Source organism: Rattus rattus, chromosome 7, assembly GCF_011064425.1.
Source record: "Rattus rattus isolate New Zealand chromosome 7, Rrattus_CSIRO_v1, whole genome shotgun sequence".
In the NCBI taxonomy this organism is placed as follows: domain Eukaryota; kingdom Metazoa; phylum Chordata; class Mammalia; order Rodentia; family Muridae; genus Rattus; species Rattus rattus.
This window is the reverse complement of record NC_046160.1, coordinates 95,071,276-95,098,195: the sequence shown is the minus strand read 5'-3', so window position 1 is coordinate 95,098,195 and position 26,920 is coordinate 95,071,276. Positions and strand designations below refer to the sequence as shown.

Sequence of the window (26,920 nt, the reverse complement as noted above, 5' to 3'; positions counted from 1 at the left end):
AGGCTGGCTGGCCAGCAAACTCCTGATTCTGTTCTTAATGCCGGATGGACTGCAGGAAATTTCCACTTCTCTGTGTGGGTTCTAGGGATATGAACTCAGGTCCTAATGCTTGCAAACACTACCAACTGAGCCGCCCCTCTCCTCTCCTTCCTTTTGTGGTGCTGGAGAGTGAACCTAGGTCCTCACACAAAAGGCTAGCATATATAGGCTTAACCCCTACACCTACTCTCTTCAATCATCTAGAGTTCTGTAAAAACTATTTTTGGAAAGGATTACATCTCACATCTGCCTTCATAAGAATTTTTATTATTATTTAGAAATGCAGTTATATACATAGAACAATTAAAATTAAATTAAACTTTGTACAAATATTAAAATACTATCTTCATACCCACTGCAATGTACAGGATACCAAAAAATATATATATAAAATAAAATAAAGCAAACCCAGATTGACATCCTGCACAGTCAATTAAGCATGTGTTGTTTTAAACCATGACATGAGTACCATTCTGCAAAGGATCCCATAGTGGTGCACAGCCTCAAGAAGCCAGGCCAGTGTGGATACAGCCATGCAACCCTCAACTACTTCCTCTCCCTACTCCGCATTCCCCACGGTGAGCTCTGCTACTGGGAGAGGACAGGGTAGGGTGCGTGTGTGTGTGTGTGTGGGGGTGCTTTGTTCAAAACGACTAGGTTTTCAGCCAAGTATTAAGTCACATCTTAGAAAAGCTGGCCTGCTACCTTTGGCTTCCCAGGAAACCATCTACCTCACCACTCAGCCTAAACACATGCCAAGTAACATATTCTCTAAGGCCCCACAGAGGAGGCTCTGGCTGTCCTGTCAGGCACCCGCATACCTGGATTAGGCTATTTAGTAGGCATGCATGTGTCCTTTCTAGCCTCTCTGCTCTCTAAGGAGGGGGAGGGAGGGAGGATCTAGAAATGTCTGCAGCATATCCCATTTCCTATGCTAGAATGTTCCTCAGGACAGAGGAGATACTGTTATGCAGGAAGCCAAGTGATTCAAGAGCTCTGATGGGATTGGGAGGAAAAGGCCAACTGCTATCTATCCCCACTTGGCCACTCTCAAAGCAGGAAAAGTATACCTTTGTCTGTCTTGTAGCCTGGCTTCTTTACAGAGCTGTAAAGCTGGGGGTGCAGGGAGGAGGGCAAGATGAATGGGGAAGACAGTGACTTTAAGTTCTCTTTGCAAACGGAGTGCTTGTAGAATGTACATTGAAATGCCTTATAAAAACCAAACAAACCCACAAAGTCGTCTGCCCATTTCACAGTTCTTGCACAGCGAAACACACAAAACACAGAACTGGGCCTACCTGTTAAACTAAGGCATGGAAGGACGGAATTTTCTATTTATTTATTTCATCATTCTGGCCCTTGAAAACTGATAGAATGTGACAGCAAGTCACCAGGATATAAAACCTGCATCGAGTCAGTTTAAGTATGAAAAAGCAAAAACATCTCCCAAACCAAAAAACCCTGTGTAAAAGTCCTTTGGTGCTGACTGCCTCTTTTGGACAAGTCTCGGGATGCCCCGGAGGTGAGCCCAGTAAAGTAGGCTGGGTAGTTAGTTTTTCCCACTTGCTCTAAGCTTCTTCCTGCCCAAGAGTCTGCCATCTACCACTGACCCTGTTTCTAGTCAGGCTCCACTTCAAGGCAATTAAGTCCCCCAGTCCTTCTGTAATGGACAAAGTCCAGATGCCCCAGAAACCACAGCACATGATGATGGTTAGTTAAGAAATTGCTTTAGAAGAAACAATGTAGGAAGAAGTCACAGATGCCAGCAACAGTAGTAGGTGGGAAACCTCAAGAAAAGACCTTCTAAAAGCCAGTGACAAGAGGATGGGGACCATGGATGGCCTTTAACTTTCAGTTGGGCAAGCCTGGGCCTGAGTCCCCAGAGCAGGCTAATGGATGCTGAGAGGCACCAGGAGGGTCTTTTACCCAAGGCCCAGCCCAGTCACCTACAAGGCTAAACAAGTCCAAAAGGAAAAGTGCAATCTGTCAGGGGTACCAGCCCAGAGTAAAGACAGAAAGGGAAGTATCTTCCATTTTGAAACTCCGAGAACAGAATTCAGATTTTAGAAGAGCAGTAAGCAAAAAGGGAAGACCCATTCAGAAGACCCCTGCTCCTTGCTCAGTTTTCCCTTGAAGAGGCTGGATACCACTGAAGCTGAAGAAGAGCCTTGGTGAGATGGCTTGGGGCCTTGGAACCCAGCCCTAGGTAAGACCATGACAGGAACAGCTAGGTGTGTTTTAGTCATCTGCTAGGTGTGTTTGAGCACCTTCTCCAGCCCATTCCTCAACCAACCATACTTGCCTGAACACTGGGCACAATGGACTGGCCTCCTGGGTAAGTGTGGGAGTGGCCAGCAGGGGCAGCAGGCACTGCCCTTACCCTGAGAGGAGATGAGGGTGGCAGGAAGCCAGGCATGACAGGACTAAAGTGCATTGTGAATGGAGGCAGTGGGCAGTGGGCTAGGAGAAGTTATTCCCCTATTTTTGAGGCCACTGATGCCTGGAGCTAACCCTGCTGTGTCAGGAACTATAAATACTCTGGGCTTTTATTACTTTTACCACCCCAGAGAGGCTCATCATAGGTGCAGTCCAAGATTGGCTCTGAAGTTTCCCAGCCCCAAGGCTTGAGGAGGAGGAGGAGGAGGAAAAGGAAGAGGAAGAAGAGGAGGAAGAAGAGAAGAAAAAGCACACGTTCCTTAATGCCACATCTGTGTTCTCAGGATGGTAGAAGCCTGGTGGGGCTCTGTTACCCAGACTTGTCAGCATTCAGTACAGGGCCACAGGAGGCCCCAGCAAAATGGCTGGAACATTTCTTCTAGACCAGCACATCTCAGGTTTCTAGTAGCCAACAATGTCTATCAGCTGGCAGGGAAGATAAAGAGTGGCTTGTGGGCAATGACACGGACAGGCAGGGAGGAGGACAGAGCAGGAGCAGTGGCACAGCAGGCCACTTCCTGGGCATAGTTACTAAGGCACATGACTGTGGTAAAGAGGATCCTCAGGACCTGGCCGGAGCTGCCTGCAGCCACCAGGGACTTGGCCTATACATCTCAGCCTGTCCTCCATCACCACAAACCTAAAAATGGGCAGCTTGCCCAGACTGCCAAAAGCCCGGTGAGCTTTTGTGGGTATCTCAGCAAACCTCAGAATGCTGGGGGCTGCAAGGAAGCCAGAGCTACCTAGGACAAGGTCCAGGAAACAGCATGCGACTCCCTTATCCAGGAACAGAGACCAAGGGCCAAGGCAGCCAGTGCTGGAAGCAGGAAGTGAGAACTCGCATATTAGGAAGACAATCATTATCTGACACCCTTCTTCCCTCCCACAGGTCTTCTGGGTGCTTCTTGGAAACTCTCAAAAGAGCCAGGAGCCTGCACAGAGCTGGTCAGCTGAGTGCTGGGTGGCTTTGGCATGACTTCCCAAACCTATGCTCAGTTAAGGAAGATGCCATCAGTGTCAACACACAGGGCAAGCTCAGGGACCCACATCTGGACCCAACATGAGCTACTCCTGCTTTGAGTGCCTTACTACTCTTCAGTCTGTTTCTGCAACCTCAGGTCTAGCCCCTGGGTACAGGTGGCATAGCCACTAAGGCCTGTGGACAGCAACCCACCTGCACAACAGGGAACCTGGACAGGGTGGGGGAAGGCACAAGTAAACACAGCAGTGCTCAGGCCCTCGTGACGTGGGGCTGCCACCAAGAGCTGGCTGGAAGGGACCCAGAGGCTGAGGGAAAGGGAGGGTTCAATCCAGCACATTCAGACATGTCCCTGACAGATGGGAAGGCTGGGCCAGGCAAAGAGCCAGGTCCTCCAGCTGTCCAGTGGGCAGATGGTGAGAATCTTCCTTGAGTCTCCAGCGAGGTGGCCTGCAGGCTCTCAGGTACGCGGAGATACACAGGTGGCAGCTCAGGTATCCAGGTGGGGCAGCTGGAGAGGACATGGTACTCAAACCCACAGGAAGAGAGAGGACGGGCAGAGAGGAGAGAGGCCAGTGGCAGCCCTCATGCTTCTTTCAACAGTGGGATATCTGCAGAGACAGGGAGGGAAGTACAGCAGTGACCTAAAGGTGTCCCTCAGTGTTACCTCCAACCCCACCTCAGGGACCATCAAACAGCCCTCATTTAAAGAAATAAAACACTCCCTATACATGTCTAAACTAGTCAACATTTCCTGCTTTCTATTTCTGGCCTTTCTGCTTCTATTTTCCCACTGCCTGTATGATAAAATCTCACTGCTAATCCTGGCATCCAAACACCTTCTTCCCACCTGAGTCTCTGCTGCTCTAGTTACTTTCGAAAGCTCTCAAGTTCCCCCCCCTCACCCCCACTCCCCTTCTTTAAGCCACTTGTTATCTGTGTGAACCTGGACAAATCACTCTAGACCAAACCAGTGTGTCTTAGTCTTCTCATATGTTGCCAGAGGAGAGAAGTGCTAGACTTTCTAGGACATCAGTTTTAACAGAGGCCCTGTTTTCTGAATACCTCATTATAGTAGGAGTTCTTCAATTTTGGGGGTCAGCTCTCTCATTCCACCATGTGGGGCCTGGGAATCAAACTCAGATTATCAGGCTTGGGAGCAAGCTTCTCTCTCTGCTGAGTCAGCTTGCTGGCCTTACTTGAGAGATAGGGTCTGTGCAGTTCAAACTACCCTCGACTTGCTGAAGTGTTATGACTGCAGGCCTGAGGCAGTCCTACAATTATTGGTTCCATTATTTCTCTGGTGCAGGCCCCACTGACTTTCCAACTGATACTCAATGAGGCAGAGAGAGTACTTCCTCTTTGAGTCAAATCTGAAACCTTACCCAGCAGCAGACTTTTACATGATGTGGCTTTCAAAAAGGTCTGCTCAGGCCAGGTGTAATTCCAGCAGGATACTTTTAACTGGAGGCAGAAGCAGATCAATCTCTGGGAGTTTGAACCAGCCCTCATCTACATACTGAGTTTCAGATAGCCAAGCCTACATAGTAAGGTTCTAGCTTACTAAAGAAGGCTGTTTAACCCAGCATCATGGCAGTTCCCTGCTCTCATCCACTTGTGGCTGGGGCAAGAGGACAGTAGTCTTAAAGCCAGCCTGGGCTATGCAGGGACCTGACTCTAACAACAACAACAACAACAACAACAACAACAACAACAACAACAACAACAACAGCTCCCAAACCAAAAACTTGTTTGCTACACAAACAAGTAGCCAATAAGAAAGAGCAGGGAACCTCCTTGGCTCTTGAGGAAGGATAAGGGAAGCCACGTGCCCTTTGCCACATCTCATAAAATACATGCCCGAGGATTCAGAGGCCACATCCAAACTGGGTCGTTACAGCATCCTTGTCATCTCTCTCCAACAAAGAGAAGAGAAGGCAAACTACAAATAGACACATTTCAAAATGTTCAACATAGACTCTATCCAGGACACCAGGACTCATTAGGTTTCCCCTGGAGCTCTTTCAGAAAGGCATTATGAAGGCAGAAAATATTACTACCAACATGAGCTCCTAGGTTTTGTCTGAATCCTGAACCACACTGGGATTTCACCTACAAATATTCTTTAAAGTGACGGATTCAAATTATAGCTAAACTCTCCATGCTCTGGCAAAGGCAGACTGTCAGTAGGTAAACACTGCACTCTATGATCTGTGTGACACAAAAGGAACTAGTTATCTGGGAGCCAATATGGTGCTGTACAGTTAAGAATGCTGGTTTAGGGCTGGAGAGATGGCTCAGCAGTTAAGAGCACTGACTGCTCTTCCAGAGGTCCTGAGTTCAAATCCCAGCAACCACATGGTGGCTCACAGCCATCTGTAATGGGATCTGATGGCTTCTTCTGATGTGTCTGATGATAGTTACAGTGTGTTCAGATATATAAAATAAATAAATCTTAAAAAAAAAAATGCTGGTTTAGAGCCATAGTCATTTAGTTTTAAATCTCAGCTGTCAATTACCAGTGGATAGAGGACAAGTGAAACTAGGTCCCATATTTTCCATCTGTAAAATGCTGACAGTCATAAATATCTACCACTCTTAACTGCCCAGCTTAACCGTAATGGAGAACACAAGGAGGCCAGCAGTACACTTCTGTATAGAAGGAAGCGGCTGTCTTCTCCACAAGATAAGCAGACTATTTTCTCAGCAGCACTGCCCAAGGTCTTACTGTCTGCCTTTCACGAACATAAAACTTTCTAATAGTCCTATACCTTGAACCCCATTCAGTTGGTTTAGCAGAGCTGTGAATAGTCTGCGAGCCATCTGAATTCACAGGTAATAGCCCAAAGCTCTATCTGACGTAGACCAAGTCCTACTTTGTAAGCTAACACGTTATTATCCCTCACCCCCTGAAAATACACCAATTACTAGAGTGGCCCACAGGGCTTCCTCACTCCTAGCAAGGACTCTAACAGTTAGTAATTCATGTTTAGGAAAGACCACTTACCATCTGTGTACTCCTCTGATGTGAGGGATAAAAGGCTTTGTATGTCACTGTTCTCTGAATCTGCAGTGTCTTTGTGTGTCTGCCGGCTGCTCCCTGAGCCGGCCACCCAGGAAGATGTGGTTGCCTGGTGCACCATCACAGTCTCTGAGCCTTGGGAACCCCAGGCTTCACACAGCCCAGAATGGCCCGGGGCCTCATCTTCTCCACCTGCAGAGGAGCAGGCCGCCTGGCCTTGCAGCTGCTGCTCCCTCGGCATATTCCTCCCACTAGGTGCAGACCCTTCCGACAGAACGATCTGTACTCTGGGGTCAGCCGGTGGCATGCAGTGACCAGAACTTCCATACACAGCCTCCTCATATGAGGGTAGTGCAACCTGGACCCCATCCACCATGATGGAGACTTGGTCCCCAGAAATCCCCTGTTCACGCCTGGATCAGAAAAGAAAAAGACAGTAACAAACAGAGTTGAATAAATGATGTCGTATCAACAAAACCCATCCTTTCCCAGCGCTTATTATATGCCAGCAAGTCCAAGGCACTTTAAACGCTTAAGCACACTGGATCCTCACCCGAGTCCTTCCACCCAGGGATTCAACAGGAATGCAGGGGTGGCACAGAGGAGGTAAGTAACTGTTCTTGAAATTTCAGTCAAAAAGCTGATGAGGGGTAGATTTAGGATCGATTCCAGTTTTACATATTTCTAAAGACTGTGTTCTTGGGGTTGGCTAAGAGTGCTGGCTGCTCTTCTAAAGGACTTGGGGTTTGATTCCCAGCACCCACACAGCAGTGCTCAACCAACTGTAACTCCAATTCTAAGGAATCCCTTACACCCTTCTAGCCTCAGCAGATACAGGTACATATATCATGCACAGACATACATACAAGCAAAACACCCACACACATAAGTAAAATAGAAAGGCATCCTGCTGGGCCTTGTGACACATACTTTCAATCCCAGCACTAGGGAGGCAGATGCAGGAGGTTTAGAACAATCTGGTCTACATAAAAAGAAATCTGTCTTTTTTTTTTTTTTAAATTAATTTTAACACAAATGCAGGAAAGAACATGTGGCAAAGTAGACATAAAGCCCCCTGCATCATCCAGCGGTTATGTGGGTGGATACTCCTGCTGGGGTCAGGAACTGTAGCCTAGATACTTCACACCCATCCCATAATTTGTGTTAGTTTCAGAACTTCTTTTCCCATAATGTATTCCAGAAACTTAACAATGGTGTGCTACACAAACTTCCCAAACTGTTGGCAAACTTATCCATTGTGGCTTTGTTGTTTTTATCCAGAATCAAACATTCCATGCTGGCTAATTTTATGTCAACTTAACATAGGCTAGAGTCATAGGAGAAAAGGGATTCCCACTTGAGAAAATGCCCCCATCGACTGGGTTGTTAGGAAGCATTCTTTTTTTTTTTTTTTTTTTGGTTCTTTTTTTTCGGAGCTGGGGACCGAACCCAGGGCCTTGCGCTTCCTAGGTAAGCGCTCTACCGCTGAGCTAAATCCCCAGCCCCGGAAGCATTCTTTTAATTAGTGATTGATGAGGGAAGGTCGAACCCAATGTGGGTAGGGTCATCCCTAGGCTTGTGGTCATGAGTTCTATAAGAAAGTAGGTCCTGTCTCCAGGTTCCTGCCCTGTTTGAATTTCTGTCCTGATCTCCTTCAGTGATAAACTATGGATGTTGTGGTGGTTTGAATATGCTTGGCTCAGAGAGTGGCACATAAGGAGGTGTGGCCTTGTTGGAGTAAGTATGGCCTTGTTGAAGAAGTGTGTCACTGTAGGGGTGGGCTTTGAGACCCTCCTCCTAGATGCTTGGAAGCCGTCTCTCCCGGTTGCCCACGAATCAAGATACAGAGCTCTTAGCTCCTTCTCCAGCACCATGTTTGCCTGGACACTGCCATGCTTCCTGCCTTGATGATAATGAACTAAACCTCTGAACCTGTGAGCCAGCCCCAGTTAAATGTTGTCCTTTGTAAGAGTTGCCTTGGTCGAGGTGTCTCTTCACAGCAATGGAAACCCTAAGACAGATGCGGAAGTGTAAACTCTTTCTTCTCCAACTTGCTTTTGGTCATAGTGTTTCATCACAGCAAGTACCTCAAACTATGACACATACAGTCTATGTTTAGTTGTGCTGTCCCTTTCATTTCCTTAATTTAGAATATCCACTAGTTATATTTTATACACTGACATTTTAAAAAAATTAAAATTATTTTATGTGTATGGGTGTTCTGTGTGCCACATAAGTACAACATCCCCAGAAGCCAGAATACAGTGTCAGGTTTCTTGGAACTGGAGTTAGAGTGGCTGTAAGCCATCATGTGCATGCTAGGAATTGAACCCAGGACCTCTGGAAAAGTAGCCAGTGCTCTCAATTGCTGAGTCATCTCTCCAGCCTTGGCCTTGATAATTTTAAAGTATCCATGCTAGCTTTCTAGTAGGAGGTCCCACCACCTAGATATGTATAATTATGTTTTCTTTTAACTAAGTTTAAGCTAAATTTCATAAAGAACTCTCCCTAGTGAGGATGTGTTCTTTCATCTATCTTCTACAACTGAGAGGCACAGTAGTCAGATGTCAGCCTATACTACCATTGGTTAACATTATTTCTTTACCTGTACTTGGCAGACACAATCTATATTGCCTGACTCAAATAACATATACAATAAAGACAATTATCGTAACTGGAGAGATGATTCAGTGGTTAAGAGTCCTGACTGCTTTTCCAAAGGCCCTGAGTTCAATTCCCAGCAACCACATGGTGGCTCAGAACTATCTGTAATGGGATCTGATGTCTTTTGGGGTATCTAAAGACAGCTACAATGCACTCATATAATAAAATATAAGTCTTAAAAAAAAAAAAAAAAGAAAGACAATTAGCATTTAGCATCCCTAAAATAACCAGAGATAAAACTTAAAAAAAAGGTTATTCCATTCACCCACTCACCTAGCCTATGTTGTCCTCTGATGCTGACATTGTGTACCATGGTATGGCGTGGCTCATACAAATAGTAAATACAATTTAAAATACATAGTTTGTTGTTTTCTCTGTGTAACCCTGGCCATTCTGGAACTCACTCTGTAGATAAGGTTGGCCTTAAACTCAGAGATTTATGCTTCTGTCTCCCGAGGGTTGGGATTAAAAGCGTGTGCCACCACCAGCTGGCTGATATATTTTTAAAAAATAGTGTTTGTACATGCATTTGGTATTCAGACAAACCCGATCAATTTTCTACTTAAGCAAACCAGAATCAACTGGTTAGCTTTAACAGACTCAGTGGTTACAGAGGGAATTACACTGCTCCACCAAGATGGAAAACAGATTAGAAAAGTGTGACTTGACATGGAGATAGCTCTTTTTTTTTTTTTTCAAATAAATAGTTCCCTTCAAAATACCTCTTTAAAAATAATTGCTACTGAACTAGAGGGATGGCTCAGTGGTTAAGAACACCTTTTCTTCTTCCAGAGGCCCTGAGTTCAATTCCCAGCAACCACATGGTGGCTCACAACCATTTGTAATGGGATCTGATGCCCTCTTCTGGTGTGTAGGTATACATGCAGATAGAGCACTCACATAAAATTAATAAATACTTTTTAAAATATTTGCCACCCCCCCTTCCTTCCAAAAAAAAAAAAAAAAAAAAAAAAGAAGAAGAAGAAGAAGGAGAAAAAAAATCATATTTCTGTATAGAAATTCACTTTAGGGTAGTCCATATCTATAAGTTTCATATCTGAAGCATTTTACAGAATGTGACTTAGTCTGATTCCTGAGGCAATGACTGATGTAGGGCTATGAGTAAATATAAAAGATCTATAGTCTTCAAAGGCATGAAGTGCTCACATGGTTGAGCAGGTATAGAAGCCAAGGAGGTCAGGTAAAAGGCTCTTATCAGAGATTACTCAGGTCACTCCCACTAGGGCCCCACCATCTGCTACCTCCATCTCCCACCCACTTTTTTTAATTTCACAATGGTATCGTGGTCCTGGATTGTCACTATACGTCATAGCTATCTGAGAAGTTTTCCAGAAAATGACAAGGCCAGGATCCCACTCCAAACCAAATAAATGAGAATATGAGGGACGCTGCACTAAGGTGCACTAAGGACTAGAAACCAGGAGCAAGAAGACATAGCTTCAAACACAAGCAGCGCACAGAGGACTGTACTTTCTACCACTGCATCTTAGTTCCAAAGCATCTCAGGGGTGATGCCAGCGCTGCTGGAACCACACCAGAGACAGTGCTGAGACAGAAACGCCATGGCTTTGAGGTGAACAAACATGGAGCTTCAAATCCCAGCTCTGCAATCCTTCTGAGATTTTCTTTGTCTGCAATGTTCCCAATAGAATCAAAGTGAAGCATGTGCACCAAAAAGGACAGTGCCAGGCACATGTATGAGTTTAACACACAGCGGGACCCTCCTCTCCACTTCCCAAAGATACAGGCTAACAGAAGCTATAAGCTAGTAGCTTCTTATACTGGTCCCAGGCTGACATCCTGAGGATGCTTGACCAACACTGTGCTTACCTGCTGTGATGGAAAGACTTCAGCTTTGGCTGCAGTAGTACAAACAGCACCACGAGGAGAAGAATGAGTGCCACAGAGCTGGCAGTGGAAGCCACTATGGACAGCGCAGGGACCCCAAGTGATGCATGGGTTTCTTTGTCTAAGAAAACAAGTTATCATAAGCATCTGGTACCCAGAAATACAAAACATGAATTCTACAAATGATAGAGTCAAATATTCCCTGCATGGTACAATACAGAAGCATCTATTTGACAGTTGGGCCTTTTCAGGAAAATCTTATAAAGTAGCCTTATGCATGTATGGTGTTTCTGGAAACACTTCCTTTTCCTGTTCCCTGAATAAAAGATCCCTCCTCATTCTAGCCTTTGAAGCCCATCTGGTACCTTAATTCACTAGATGGCTGGTGAATTTCAACCATTAAAAGGGCCACATCTTTCTACCACCTTAAGTTCCACCATGTTTTCTCCCTCTGTAGCAGGGTAATTAAGAAGTGGGCAATAACAAGCTCGTATCCTAAGCCCTTCCGTCATCACTGTAAACCCCATATTGGTTCCCTGAAGTGAAAATTTCTGGTTTCTTTAGAGACTTGATTGATATTTTTCTGGAAATATCCTCTGTCTTAGGAAAGGGTGTTTTTGCTCAAGCAGACACATGGTGTTTTTCTGGAGGCAGCCTAGAAAAAGGGCAGATGATGTTTTGCTACAGCAGATGCTTGAAAGAACATCATGTTTGAAGGAATATAAATATAGCCCAACAGAGAGTGGACGATGCTGTGTGGTATTGGTATGCCTTGCCATTTTTTGCTGACACTGGTTTTCACTGACTACACTGGGTGGTATTGGCACACCTTACCATTCTTTATTGGTCATCATTTGTCATGACTTCATTGAGAGAAACACACCAAAAAACTTCTGCTGGTGTTCCAGCGGCTTCTTGCCGCTTCAGCGGAGTTGGGCCAATTGGACGGAGACTTGTGATTCTTCCAGACTGACCTGCTATGGCTAATTCATAAATGATGTTTATGAGTCCTGCCATTGCTAATTCGTAAATGGTATTTGTGAATGGATCGAGTTGCTACTAATTTGTGTGAACCGAATATCCTGACAATGTAGATCAGATTTGCTCCAAAGAACTATTTCTAAACAGGCCCACATTTTCCTTTGCTCTATTAACCTTTCCTTTCCACTACCTCTGATGGGTGAAAGGCTAGAAGGGACATTAAAAATATAAAAAACCCGTATTAAAAATACATTAAAAAAAATCTAAGCCTACAGTTCCTACGCTCCTCTGAGGTATTACTGGATAAGTATGTTATGGTTTTGAAGCCCAACTGTGAATGAAGCACAGAGATGATCATATGACACACACGTACCTTTAGAAACCTGCATTTTTCCTGTCATGCAACGCAAGAGAAGGCAGGAAGGAAAAAAGTATTCTGTATAGCAGGACTTTAGCTTCATAACCAAACCATCATTTTTTATTTAAGGGGAAAAAATGAAATGGAAGAGACACTGGAAATGTTAGTGTTGTGCTCACTGCTCACTGTGCTAGCAGAACAAGCCTAAGGGCATCAGCACCTGATTAGGCAAACAGAATCCTGACATCAAAGGGATTTTACATAGTCAAGCAGAAGCCTCAATAGACACAGAGCCCCTCAGTGGTTCAGAGGAATGCAACATGGCATGCACCAGCAAATCCAAGGACTTCTACAAAGACATGGAATTACACAAAGGGCTTAACACAGTCTAAGGGAGCTCTTGAGAAAGCATGTGCTACTCCTCAGGAGCAAGGGAAAAGCAGGACCCAGGCAGCACCCCTTTTTACTTGCAGACTGACCTTCATTGAGATGACAGCTAACCTCCATGGCTGGCTTCCACTCGCCATTTTTGCAGGTCAGGTATTTGTAGTCACCCTTCAACATGTAGCCTTCTGCACACAGGTACTCGATGACACTGCCTGATGTCAAAGGATCTTTGCAGGGTCGGGGGTGACAAATGTAGCCACCATTCTCTGGCTCTGGCGGCAGAGGGCACACTGCAAAGACAGAGGGAGATGGTACTACAATGAAGCTTTCAAATGGGTATCTATCTTCTCTTAGTAGCATGGCCCCAAATCACGAGGGGACATAGTCCTTGGGAAAGCCTGTTAAACTAGTATGGAATTCAAGTTGTCGCTGACAGTGAGGAAAATGCACTACCAATTGGTCAGTCTGGCTGCCCACAGTATTTAGTAGACTCCAGAAATGTTCTGTACCTGCTGTAATTTGCACCTGATTCTAACAGCATCCACTAAAAGTGAGTCAGACTTAGGGGGTTAAGTAGCAACTCATTAGGGCAAGTTTTAGGTTGTTTACAACATCAATTCCAGGAAAGACTCCCTGGATGAGTTTGGCTTCTGAGAAGATTTCAGAGAGCTTTCCTGGGAGGCTTCCAAAGCCCTGTGCATCGTCTCTTGGCTGACAGCCTTCACTTGTCTTTGTCCACAGTAAACCCCACATTTCTCCTCTAGGTATGACAATCTAGTTTTAAAGTCATTGCCATCTCTTAGGATTCTGTGAGATAGTTATCATTTCTTCCCTCTAATGATGGGGATATTAAGTCCCACCAAAGTGAAGCAGCTTTTAGTCAGGATTAGGGCAGGATGATAGTCAACTTGGGACCAAAGTCAGGTCCTCTGATTCTAATCCAGCTCTTCTTCCTATGAGTCCTAATGCCCAACCCATGAGCTGGCTGGTTTGTAAGTTTATGTATATCAAGATCACTGCCTTTCACCCCTCAAACTCGTTAACTAGAGAGATGGCAGACAGGTGTGGTGGGATGGTGGTTTAGAAAGTCTATCATAGGAGCTGGAAGGTCCAAGCAGCTTTCAGGTGAGGGAATACTCTATTTCTACCTCAGACAGATTATAGAGCTGAACCCAAGGCAAGCAATCAAGGTGGTGTGTGTAGGTAGGTACCTAGTCCATGGTGCACTAAGGAGTCACTCAGGGTCTAGCATGGCGAAGACAGTGTGATCAGGCCCTCATTCCCTCCAACTTTCCAAATCTTTTATAAATACAAGATATAACAAAGATTTTTCCAGAGGAAATTCAGGTTTGCTGACTCCTTGCCAGTCTATCCCTAGTATCACAGAGACATCCGTGTGGGAATCAGAGTGGTCGTTTCCTCTTCTCACTTCCTCTACCAGGCTCAGAGTGACTGGGAATGACACAGGCGTATCTGACTATCCGGATAAGGCCCTGGCTCCCTCCCATGTGAACACTCCATGGATCATATCGTACAGCTGTGCCCTTGCAGCCTCCCAACCTCTGACCCAGATGCTATTATGCAGGTTGACATCAAGTCTGGCTGGGGGACAGTTTCAGATGCAAAACAATCCTGCCCTTAGGCTGCACATCCCTAGGGGTAGGTAGAAGGCGTGCCATTTTCTTTTGTTTCATCATTTAAGTACATTTATAATTTTTCTTGGGCAGATGCTTGGGATTGAACCAGGGACTTGTCCATGCTGACTAGACAGGCAGTCCATCTCTGAGGCAATCCCATTCCCTTTCCCATTATTGATCCTTTGGTAGTACTGCAGATCAATTCCAGGGTCTCACACATAGTAGTACACATTCTACCACCAGCTACTGTTTCAGCTCAACAAATTTTAAAAAGTTGCCAAAGAATCTAAAAGTCTGGCAGAAACTATGAAACTAGAAGATGAATCCAAATATGAGTCCCTATCCCCTTAAAGGATATCCACACCTCTGATATCCCTACCACCCACCTGGCTCAAAGTCCTGAGCAGGAGAAAATTGAATGAAAACATTTCTGTAGTCCCCTAAGTGGTAGCCAAGTCATTCAGACAGCTGGCAAGCAGACAGTTGCTTTACTATTTCATTTCCCATCTCCTACCCATCAGAGTAGTAACCCCCTCAGACCTTCTTACTGACTCTTGGCTCTCTGCAGACTGTGTCTAACTGGTTCATTTCCTGGACATAATTAATATTGACCACTCTGGCCAGCTCCTGAGAGCAGGCAGAACCCACACAGAAGCAGGCCATGGTGCATGGAAGAGGCTGTCAGAGAAAGGGCTAGGATTCTAGAGCCAAGACTACTCTGCTACACATTTTCTTCCCCTGTAAATCTCATAAATACATAGGATATCAGTATATATGTGGTATAGAGCTAAAAATAACATGTACAATGAAAGGCCAGATGTCCACTCAGCTCCCTCCAGAGATACTCAACCCTTTCAAAACAAGTAAGAAGTTATAGAAAATAGGGGTATGCAGACACCAGTCTCTAACGGATTGGAGGTGAGTAGGCAGGCATATATTTAAATACTTTCAAAAGACTCAACAAAAGAGATTTCTGGCTAATAGATACAAAGAAAAGACTACGCTATCAAAGACAGGAGCTACACAGGGTTAACAAACAGACATACATGGAGGCAAAACACTCATACATAATATAAATACATAAGTAAATATCAATCTTTAAAAAAAAGTGTTTGATGAAGGTGTTGACAAGATGGCCAGAGAGAAGCTCTCCTGAAGACAGAGTAGGGGAGGGGAGAGAAAGAGGGTCCCAGGCCCAAGCTTCATTTCTAGAGAGATGGTCAGTGGAGTAGGTCTGAAATAGCACTGCCAATGTCCTACTGGGCTATAATTCCAGTGGGTCCTTTCCACATGTGTCTTTAGGAGGGCTATAAAGATCTCACCAAGGTAGAGCACGACACTTATGAAGAGAGCCTACGTATGACCTCTTCCCGTCCTTCCCTCACTCTGCTCCCATCTGTCCTTTACTGGCTAACTCCAGGTAAAACCACTCTGTATCATCGTGTGCTCTATCTACTACGATGTTCTGCCTTGCTACAGCCTCAAGTGACCGGACTGAAAAGGTAAGCCAAAACTAACTCCTTTCCTCTTTCTAAGTTGCTTTTCTTGGTTATTTTTTCACAATAACGGAAAGCTGAATAACATAGGGCTAGTAAAGACTATTGTTAATGGTTTGCAGTCTTAGTAAAAGGAATTCTTTGAAGTACTGGAAGATAGGTTTGTGAATCCCAAAACAGAAAGATCTACTTGATGGGCACGAGACACAACCAGGTATGGTACCACACTCCTATAATTCCAGCATCAGGAGGATTCTGAGTCCAAGGATAGAGTAGCAGACTAGGCTATACAGTGAGGCACTGCCCCCCTCCCCCAAAAATAAAAAAGGAAGGAAGGAAAGCGTGTAAAAACCCAACATTCAGCAGAGGACCCTTTATGGTTATTTAGAAAGGATTATTCACTTTCTTGATAAAGGTTCAATTTCTAATTCCACTTTGTTAACAACAGAGACAGAGAAAGAACAAGGGGATTACAGAAAGTAAACAGGTTCACAGTTTCCTAAATGCACCACCTTCCTGAGTTCCTTCTACATGAACCATTTCACACAGAACAAGAAGGCTCATTCACTTGAGTTAAGTGATTTTCCCTAAGGCTGACCTGCCCATACCTTGTTCAAAGGGAAGGTGAAAAGCATTCCAACCAAGTTGGAATTAGAGCAATAAAAATACAAAGGGAGGGAGGGAGTGGGAGAGAGAGAACACAATCATCTCAATCATCTGGTGGTGGTCAAAAGGCTTCTCTGAAGACTCTCTTTCAGAAATAGTCTTAACAGTTCATGCTTACTGCTATATGCCACACACTATTCTAAGCAGTTTACATGTGGAACTAACTCCCTTATGTTTCACTGTGTGTGTGTGTGTGTGTGTGTGTGTGTGTGTGTGTGTTCATTTCACACTCTCTCTCCCCTTTCTCCTCTCTCTCTCTCTCTCTCTCTCTCTCTCTCTCTCTCTCTCTCTCTCTCTCTCTCTCTTTCATACTTTCAGAACACAATACAGATGAACAAATTAAGGAAGAGAGGTTAAGATACTTGTTCAGTGCTTCCTAGAAGGTAAGGGTCTCAGAGCCTAGCTTCTCTTCCAAACCTCAACTGATCATAGGTGTCTCAATGAGGAGTCCTCAACTGATCATAGGTGTCTCAATGAGCAGTACAGCAACAAGGACAACCTGGATACCGTAAGCAAACACTGATGCCATCACTAGGTCTGTTTTAGTACACGAAGGCACTAAACTGAAATATATCTGAGGTCACTCTGAAAATCTGTCTGAAGTCAAATATGTATGTGGCTAGCCTCAACACCTTTTTGAGAGGTTCATTTTTGAAAATCCTACAGCTACGTGGGTTTAAACTGACCTCAGAGTATAAAAGGCTGGCAGCAATCTTGTGTCCATGCAGGAAAGAGCTCTTTCAATGGACCAGATTCTTGCCACAGGCTTGCCATGGGAGCCAGAAAACAGTAATCTTATTACTTAGAAGACACCAGGGCTGCTTCTGAATGGGTCTCCTGGCCTTCTGAATTACTGATCACCATTTGAGTAGTCAAAAGTCTAAAACAGGCTGCAGTGAGAGGGGATCAAGATGATTTCTCATGCTATTTGCAGTCTTCTCTCTCCTCATATGAAACAAACCTTCCCAGCAGTCAGACAGGAAGGCCATTGTCCAGCCAGAATTTCTTTACTTAGGAGAACTTCCCACGCGCTGGGGGTAGGGCCAGTCTGCCATAGCTCAAGTCTTTCTCAGGGTGTGGTACTGTGCTGGGATATGAGAGCAAAGAGAGGAACCACACAGGCCTAGGGCCCATCATCTTCCCAAGAAAGGCCTAACACAAGCCTAGTTCTGGGACATCAGCAACTGGCAGATAGGTCTAGTTGGAGACTGTCCCTGTTTTAGAACTAGCTTCCTCCCCCTCCCTTCCTCTCTTAACCAGTAGCCTCAGACAGAGGAGGAAAAGCATTTTCTTTTATTGCCCCACATGGCAACCCTTGTTACCTGGAGAGAGCCACAAAACCCCCTTAGTTATTAAGAATAACGTATTCTTATCCTTGGCCAAGGATCCTGACCTTATAAAACGTACACACCCAGCTGAAACTCCTGCTTTTGCACGTCAGAATTCTAAGGCTGTAGCTTCCTAACACCTCTCCAGCCACTGCCAGAGATCAGAGGGTTTGCCAGTGTGGGCTGAGAATTAGATACCAGCTAGTTTGTTGCCTTTAAAAGTTACCCATTACACAGTCCTATGAAGATTTATTCCTCAGTTTCCTAGAACAAGGGGATACAAAGGTATCTACCTCATGCTGTTACTGTAAAGATTAATATCAATATATAGGACAAGTACCCAGTAGAGGGTCTGTTATATGCTAAGTGTTTAGTAAGCTTTATAATTTTTCTTCTGTATTCCCCTTAACAACTTCATTCCTCTGGAGGAACTACTATCATACTGTTTTTGCATTTATTTTTCCACAGGGTTGCCCTTCCTTCATTTCCCCACTCAGTGTCCACACTATAAGATAGGGGCTTTTTCTGCTCATGTTTATTCTCTAGTGCTTCATGAATCTGACATGACAGTAAATACTTAGTAGAAAATCTCTAATTCTCTAAATCAGCATCTAGCTAATCATGAAGAGACACTGTTTGCCTAGCAGGATCAGGCCAGAAGGGAATCAGAGTGTGCTATTAAGTGTCAAATAAATGAAGCTGAGTCTGACCCAAGGGTTCACTCTGTGTCCTATCTCCTCTGAGTCTTATTTAACAACAGTACCTAGTTCTACCAGTGTGATGAGTCAACTGGTTAAAAAACATTCATGAAAGTACCCGTATCATGCTGCACATACAATAGGCGTGAAGACATTTTCCCACTTACTTTCCCAGAGCAAATTAAACCCCATATTTTTGATTTTTGAATGGGGAAGGGCAAAGACTTTACAAAGAGAAAGGACTGTTTCAGAACTTCCTTGATGTTGAGAGGGATAGGCAGACATGAAGCACTATGGGAGCTCCTCCCTTGCTTGCGCTTTGCACCCTTTTCCATTTCCTTTTTTAGCTGCAGAGCTCAGGCTACACTTGGCTGACAAATGGCCTCCATATGGTCTGCTACCCTTTCACCTCTCCTTGTTTTCACAGCTAAGAAGCAGGGAGAACAGGCTGGCAGCTGGAGTGTCCTTTCTCCCTCCTACTGTTATGACTGCTAAAAGAGGGTCAGGCAGAAGGACATTCTCCTTCATCCTGCTACTCCAGTCCAGGCCTGGCTCATTCAGTGCTAGCAGCCAGTCTCCCAGCTCAGTGAGCTACAGAGCACAGCTCATAGCTCTCCTCTATGCCCAGAGTGGAAGGGCAACCACAATATAAGGAGTCAGGATATTCTGGGTGTGCTACTATATTACTGTGCCGCTTTGGGGTGATAGAGAAGGGTGAAGAGAAGCCTGAGATATTTACTTTTTCATTAGCAATGGCTACCCAATCTATCTCTTTCAACCTAACTCCTAAGTAAGCTGTCTAATGGCATGCTGCAGCCTTCAGAATCCACCTTAACAAGGAAGCCCCAGACAGCTGCGCAGACACTGTCCAACCTACCTCAGAGGGTAACTATGATAATAAACTGAGGGCTGCCAGGGTCTAAGCTAGAGTTAGAGGCCTGGGTATAAAGGTCAGAAGTTGTAGGTTCATTTCTCGGCCATCTGAATATAGTCTAGGCATACCCATTTAAGAAGCACACGGTTAAAAGTAAAACAAACTTAATCTCTGTTGCCCACAGGTAAAAATGAGAAAAAGAACTAATACTTACCAACAGGCACTACACTGATCTTATTCAATTCTCCCACATTACAAGGAAGGTATAATGATAATTTAGTCAGACTAAGAAATAAGGCTCTAACAGATTCAGTAATGGCTTGATATCTCATGGCTACTAAACTGTGGAATATGGATTCAAACTCTGATTTGCCCTTAAGTGTTACATGGAATCTTCCCAATTATAGATAGCACAAGAAAAATTCCTCCCAATGCAATACATTACATGAGGATAGACACAGATATAAGCTGCTGTAACTCCTGTCTGGAGAATAAAGATCTGGGTGTCTGCTTGTACATACAAGCCTCCTAGGTTCATAGATCAGTAGGTAATATTTCCCCATCAAGATGGAATGCTAAGAACCAAACTTGGGTCATCTGCAAGAACAGTAGGTGCTCTTAACTACTGACCCATGTCTTCAACCCGCTTAGGTTTCTTTCTCTTTTCTTTTCTTTTCTTTTCTTTTCTTAAGGCAGGGTCTCAGGCTAGATAGATGACTCAGCAATTAAGAGCACTGACTGCTCTTGCAGAGGTCCTGAGTTCAATTCCCAGCAACCACATGGTGGCTCACAACCATCTATAATAGGACCTGATGCCCTCCTCTGATGTGTCTGACGACAGCTACAGTGTACACACACACACACACACACACACACACACACACACACACACACACACACACAGAATGATTCTTTAAAAAAAAAAAAAGATTAGGGTTTCATCATGTAGTCTTGGCTGCCTGAAGACCAGTTCAAGTTCATACAAAGTCCAAAGCAAGTGCCTGATCTTTACTAAAGGTCTAGGACTTGCCTGTACTTACCAGTCTAGCTCTGGCATGGCTTAGACCCTTGACCACCACATACAGCAACTTCACAACATCAATTTGTGAGCCTAGCCTGGTAGCATATATCTGTAATTTCAGTACTTGAGGAGATACAAATTTCAAAGCTAGCCTGAGCTACAGAGTAAGACCTTGTCTCAAAACAAAACATATACATACATACTTACACAGTACATCAAACAATCACCTATGCCTGTATGCAACTGCTCTGTGAAACCTTGAGCCTAGATGAATTATATAGTCTCAATTCAATGTTTTATTAATATGTTTTTTGAGTTAGGGTTTTTCTATGTCTCCCTGGATGTCCTAGAACTCATTATGTACACAAGGCTGGCACTGAACTCACAGAGGCCTGCCTCTGCCTCCTGAGTGCTGGAATGCACCATAACACCTGGCTTATTTAGTGTTTTTGAGACAGGGTCTCACCATGTAGCCCTAGCTAGCTTGGAACTCTCTATGTAAACCAGGCTGACTTCTGTCCCCTAAGTGTTGGGATTAAAGCCATTCGTCATTATGCCCAGCTAGTTTCATTTTGTTTTTTAAATCAGGTTGAAGACCATGACCCTGTTCCCTTCTGTGGCAACTCTTAAGTCCTGGAAAGTTTTTGTTGTTGTTTTAAGATAAGGCCTTGCTACACAGTAAAACTTGAGATTCCCCCTGCCTCAACTGCCAAGTAGCTAGGATTTCAGTGCATGTGTGTGTATGTGTGTATATATGTATATACATACACAAAATATAATACATTACATTGTACCCAGCTTCTAAAGAAACTTTTGGTGTTTTGTTTTTTGGACTAGCCAGTTAAACAGTCTTGGTTTGGAGATATTATCTGAGGAGATATTATCCCCTACTTTCTGTATGTACAAATAGTAATATACAAATGCAACATTTAATAAACAAAAATCCTTTAATCCAGATTTAATAACCTTTACCTAGAAAACAATGAAAAATTAATAGTATTCATCTTATTGTTACTGAAAATTCTTCCATTGACTTAGAAATCACCTGTAAATACTATGCCCCAAGATGGTGCTAGATTTTTTTTTTTTTTTTTTTTTGTTTTTTTTTTTGGAGCTGGGGACCGAACCCAGGGCCTTGCGCTTCCTAGGCAAGCGCTCTACCCCTGAGCTAAATCCCCAACCCCGGTGCTAGATTTTTAAGAGTAAATGAGACAGCATCTGTCCTTAAAGAGAATCTAGTCTCTCTTGCCTTACAAATAAAGACTTGCAAGTAGGTTAAAATAATGGTAGCATCGACTTTCTGCTTACGCTTTGGAGCTCATGTAAGAACTGCATGTATCCATCTACTATCCACCCAAAACCTTGAAAAGGTTTTACCAAGTGCCAAGGCCTGTGCCAGGCCGGCAATGGAGGAAGACAGGGAGAACGATGAAAAGTACAGTGACCTCTCTTGGGGGCTTTTATCTAGTAAGTGACCACAGCAAAAATCAGTATGGGATACAGGAGGTTTTGAGCAAGGATTAGTCCAATGGAGAAGAGATGGAAGAAATTTAAGTTCCAATTTGAGGGTTAGTAGAACCTGTGACCATGGAAAAAAAGGATCATGACAAGAATAAGCAGAGTAGGAAGAACACACTGTGGGTGGACATCAGAGCAAAGGCAGAGAAGCAAAAAAAAAAAAAAAAAAAAAAAGGCTGTTTGTGTATGGAAAGTAACAAATGTGCCCGGTACTAGCAGAAGATAGAGGTTTAGAGGTTTAGAAAATCAGGCTGGTAAACTGGGAGCAGTATCGAATACCTCTAATTCAGCACTCAGAAGCCTCAACCAGGCTGCAAATTCAAGACAGGCCTACTTTGAGGGAAAGCAGTAGGAGAGATGTCAGGTTGGTGTCTGATTCAAAATATTAGGGAAAGTCCTAAATACAAGACTAAGAATGTGAACTCCTAGGTCCTTCTCCCAAGAAATGAGTGTTCTAAAAATCCTTCTAGCCCTAAAATATAAAAGTGCATTGTTCATAATAAAATGAAAGTCTGCTTTATGATACTAATTCTCCAGAAGTCAGGCATTTAAATCTGCAACAAGTGCTTCCCAATGTGCAGCATGGTAGAATGAGGAATAGGGAGAGTACAGGGGAAATCATAGAAGTTTTCAGTACAGTCATCTTGTTTCTCAGGTTTGCAGAGAGGCAGGGAAAGAACTGGAGGGTGGTGAGTAAAGGAATACAAAGATGAGTTGGGGGTCACGTTCTTTCCCAGGACCTGTCACATGGCAGCAGATGGAGTGCATCCCTAGAGGACTACATCTCAGAAAGCAGCTGCTCCCAGGGTCTAGTTCTAACAGCTGGAGTGACAGGCTTTGCACAAAGCTCAATGCCAGAAATCAATGGCTCCTATTGTGCCTGTATGTCAGATTCTCCTATCCCAGGCTTACACCCTACATCTACTTGAAACAGAGGACTGAGAAGAAAGAAACAACTTACTTTAAAATACTGCATTTGTTAATTAATAGAAGATACGTTTATTATAAAATCTAATTTTATATAAATTGCCTGGAATTTGCTAGGAAAATGAGATGTTAATTATTTCAGACATAAAAGGACATCAACCATAAAGTAGGGAGACAAAAGGATAGAACATAACCAGAGGAAAATCACTGAATGCCTCTGGTTCTCCTTTTCTTGCCCAATGCATGTCTGCCTCCAACCAAAAAGCAGGCTAGACAGTTCAGTATTAGAAAAGGATTAAAGAATCTATAAAATGATGTGTATGTAAAGGAGTATAACTGTGTGGTTACAGTTAGGCATATTAAAGTATTTATACGGCTGAAACTAAAAGCCCCTTCTCAAAGGCATTCTACCAGAGCTGAACAGGGAGAAAGAAGATATAATATACAGCCTCTAATTGCAGTCTTCCACAATGCCAGACACATCCCCAGCTGGTACCACAGCTGAATTCTCTTAATTAAAATGTTGTAACAGCAAGTATGAAAGACACTGTATGCTTATCAACGCTACTCAGTGACCAGCCAGGCATTGAAGAGTCTGGAAATACTATTATAATTAGAGAGGTTTTTCTAAGATAATGGTAACCCAGTGTGGGATGTTAATTAGTTTTTCCTAAAAACTTATTATTTAAAGTATACTCTTAATAATTCTATACTCAAAAAGTTGGGGACAAGGGCTAAAAAAAAAAGTTCACAGTTTAGAAGCTGGTTTACTGTTTGGTGGTTCTCTTCCAAACTTGAGACTCTGCAAGTTAGAGACAGCTAACAACAATATTTGAACAGGGTAGCTTTTATTTAACTGACTTAAAATAACATGTTAAATATATATCTAAGTGGAATAAAGAATGATAGAATTGAACATATATGAATGAGTACAGTGTGCAGCCATTAATACAGGAAGAGACTAGGTACTCTCTTAATATATTTCAGAAAATACTCTGACAGTCCTGGAAGGACCTTTTATATTTACAAAGAAATTTTATTTCTATATGAGTCTTAAAGTTATAGTAGGGACTGGAGAAATGGCTCAGTGATTAAGAACACCGACTGCTCTTCCAGAAGTCCTGAGTTCAATTCCTAGCAACCACATGGTGGCTCACAACCATCTGTAATGAGATCTGATGCCCTCTTCTGGTGTGTCTGAAGACAGCTCCAGTGAAGAGTAGAAGTATAGTAGAACCTGCCTCCCTACTTCCTGAATGGTCCAACAAAGTAAAAGAAAAAAAAAGCTTATATATTATAAGGAAGTCATATTTTCAGCCAGAAAAAAAGAGACTAAAATGCCTAATTATATCCTGCCTCTTGACTATAACCATGGACAGTGCAATCTGGGTATTCCAAACAATAGTCTGTAGCTGTTACATGTGTTTTCTTCACAGCTGAGCAGGACTGCTGACTTAAATACACTGACACCTTCCCCACCCCCACCCCACCTCTGGCACATTCACTGACTAAATTCCAAAATTCTTTTTCAAGTATGTCAACTTTGCAAGACCTACCCTTCTTCTAACTAAAACCAGCAATTTCATTTCCATTTAGTTTATTTAACCTAACAAAATAAAGGTTTGATTCTAAAAGTTCCTGCTGCAGCACAGATGGCCACACAGAGGGAAAGTATAAGCCGGCTTTCACAGGATGCTGTTGAGTTCTTTCTCAGCTGATGTACAACTGTCCAAATTTATTACCCAGAAGCATTTGGGTGCTGATTTACAACAGACCAGAAAGCAAGTTGTTCCTAAATGTCCAGAAGTAAACTGTTCAATTCTGCTCTGGAAGCCCTCATTCCCAAGGGCTCAGAGTCATAGTGATAAAACTCTAAAAAAACAAATTCTTAGGTATCCTCACCTGCAAACAAGGATGATACAAGGCCAATGATACAAGAAAAGTCAAATTCATCAGCAATTCCACAAGCCTATTACTCAAATGTTGAAAAAGACCTGTCAACTGTGCAGATAGAGCCCTAAACACTTCCCAGATGCTCCCAGCCAGGCCTCCTGGGGAATAACATTAATAGCACAAGTTTCTTCTCCAGTTTAGAGCAGCTCAGCCTGTGGTAAACAGAATCAATGTGCTTGCTTTTCCATACAAATGGACAATGTCCTCTAAGGTCAGTCCTTGCCTGCAAAACCAAGCAAAACCATTCTGCTGAAAAAGCCATAGATGCTGTAGGCCTGATGCTTTCTCCTCCTGCCCTTCCTGAGTGCACCCAATCTTCTCATTGCTGAGCAAAAAAGGACAAAGCACAAGTTCCACAGAACTCTGCAGAGAAGCTGTTTTAGGAGAACTGCTACTCAACTCTGAGATACTTCACAGTGCAACCCCGAACAGTAGCTTTCAGGACGAGGGGAAGAAGATTTTGATCTTTAAGAGCAGTAAATAGGGCGCATGTTCAAAACTCAGTCAGGGTTACCCCAAACTCCTTGGTGGAGAAACACAGGACAGTGAAGCCTTAGCCTGGCCGGGGAACAGATGGGCCTGATTCACTTTCTAGAGCTACAGGGCATGCCATGGGTCTCTGCCAAACACCTGAGCCAGGCCTGTGAGGAGTGGCAGCTCCACCCAGAACAGCAGCTGGAAGGGAAATGTGCTCACTTTCATTTCACCTTCCCCAGGTCTATGAGGAATTCACAGATTTGAGATGAGTATATTACGCTAGTTCATTCCCACACAACCTCTCAGTAAGTATTAATTTTTCCTATTTCCATTTCTTACCAAGAGCAATAGCTAGATTCTCTATATAAAACACCTTTTGACTTAGCTCTTTTATTTTAAAAGCCCAAAGCTTCCTAAGTTTCTTACTGAAAATTTGTAATCGGACAGCTACAGAGGAAGGCTATTTCACTCAACATTGGCTAGGGTTTTCAGAAGCAACACTCTTTCACTGCCAACTAAATATGAGGCAACAGATGTCCCCACGACCTGTGCAGCAGTCCTTAGCCAGTCTCATCCTAAAATGATATATTATGCTGAGCTCTACTGGGATCACCAAAGATTTACTTGGGTGGCACCCAACAGCTGATCATTCTCAGCCACGACAACCTAGGCCTCAGCTGCTAGGTCCCACTGCAGGAGCTGGTACCACCACTACATGATCACCAAGACAGGACAAAACCAGCAGCCTCCGTTTGCCACCCTCTTTCTCAATGCCTACTTCATGATTTTCTTCTCAACTATGGGCAGCTGGGGTCTTTCCTGCTCCTACCTGGAGGCATATTCCACTTTACTCTCATAGGCAACCCTTCTCTAAACACACATTTTTCCTCATGTTTCCAGAATCTTCCAAATGCTGCCACTTTCTTCTACAAGTCTCAGGATTTCTGCCAAATATGTGCCTCTCCACAGTTCAACTCAAACCAAATGCTAGCTGTGTGTTCAGAAATTTCCTTCTCTGAATTCATCTCCAATACCAGCAATCAAAGATTATCCTATAGTATTATGCTCATTATTTTATTTTATTAAAGATTTATTTATTATATATAAGTACACGGTAGTTGTCTTCAGACACATCAGAGAGGGCATCAGATCTCATTACAGATGGTTGTGAGTCACCATGTGGTTGCTGAGATTTGAACTCAGGACCTTTAGAAGAGCAGTTAGTGCTCTTGACCACTGAGCCATCTCTCCTGCCAAAGTGTACTATTTTAGAAGAATCCAGCAGCCATGTGCTACTCATAACAGAACCTTCTTGCACTACCTGGAGCATATTTAAGTAGAGCCTGTGTCCAGAGGCTGATACCTCTTCATAAGCCAAAAGTTCAAAAACACCCAAGGTTCTAGCTTTTCAGCGAGTCTCTCCTTTCTACAGGCCATTCTTGACCCAGTCCTAGCCAACGAGGGGACTTCTGCACTCAGTTTACATTCCAACTTGCATCAAGCATCAAACAAAAGATTTCACATCACCCCACCCCTGCTGCAGGCTCTAAAGCTCTTGAAAGGGCAACCTGTTTAAACAAGAGGTGCTGG

General features: G+C 43.7%; 1 protein-coding gene across 1 annotated transcript in view; it reads right to left on the bottom strand.

Annotated features, from left to right (window-relative positions):
* Window positions 1-286: 286 nt before the first annotated feature.
* The window catches only part of Susd6 (sushi domain containing 6), a 61,068-nt gene continuing 34,434 nt past the window's right edge, over window positions 287-26,920 (bottom strand). Inside the window, exons 3-6 of the mRNA XM_032908043.1 lie at window positions 12,828-13,025; window positions 10,992-11,130; window positions 6,462-6,889; window positions 287-4,065 (exon numbers count right to left, since the gene is read on the bottom strand). Coding sequence (XP_032763934.1) covers window positions 4,040-4,065; window positions 6,462-6,889; window positions 10,992-11,130; window positions 12,828-13,025 — 791 coding nt within the window. The 3' untranslated portion in view covers window positions 287-4,039. The remainder of the gene's footprint in view (window positions 4,066-6,461; window positions 6,890-10,991; window positions 11,131-12,827; window positions 13,026-26,920) is intronic.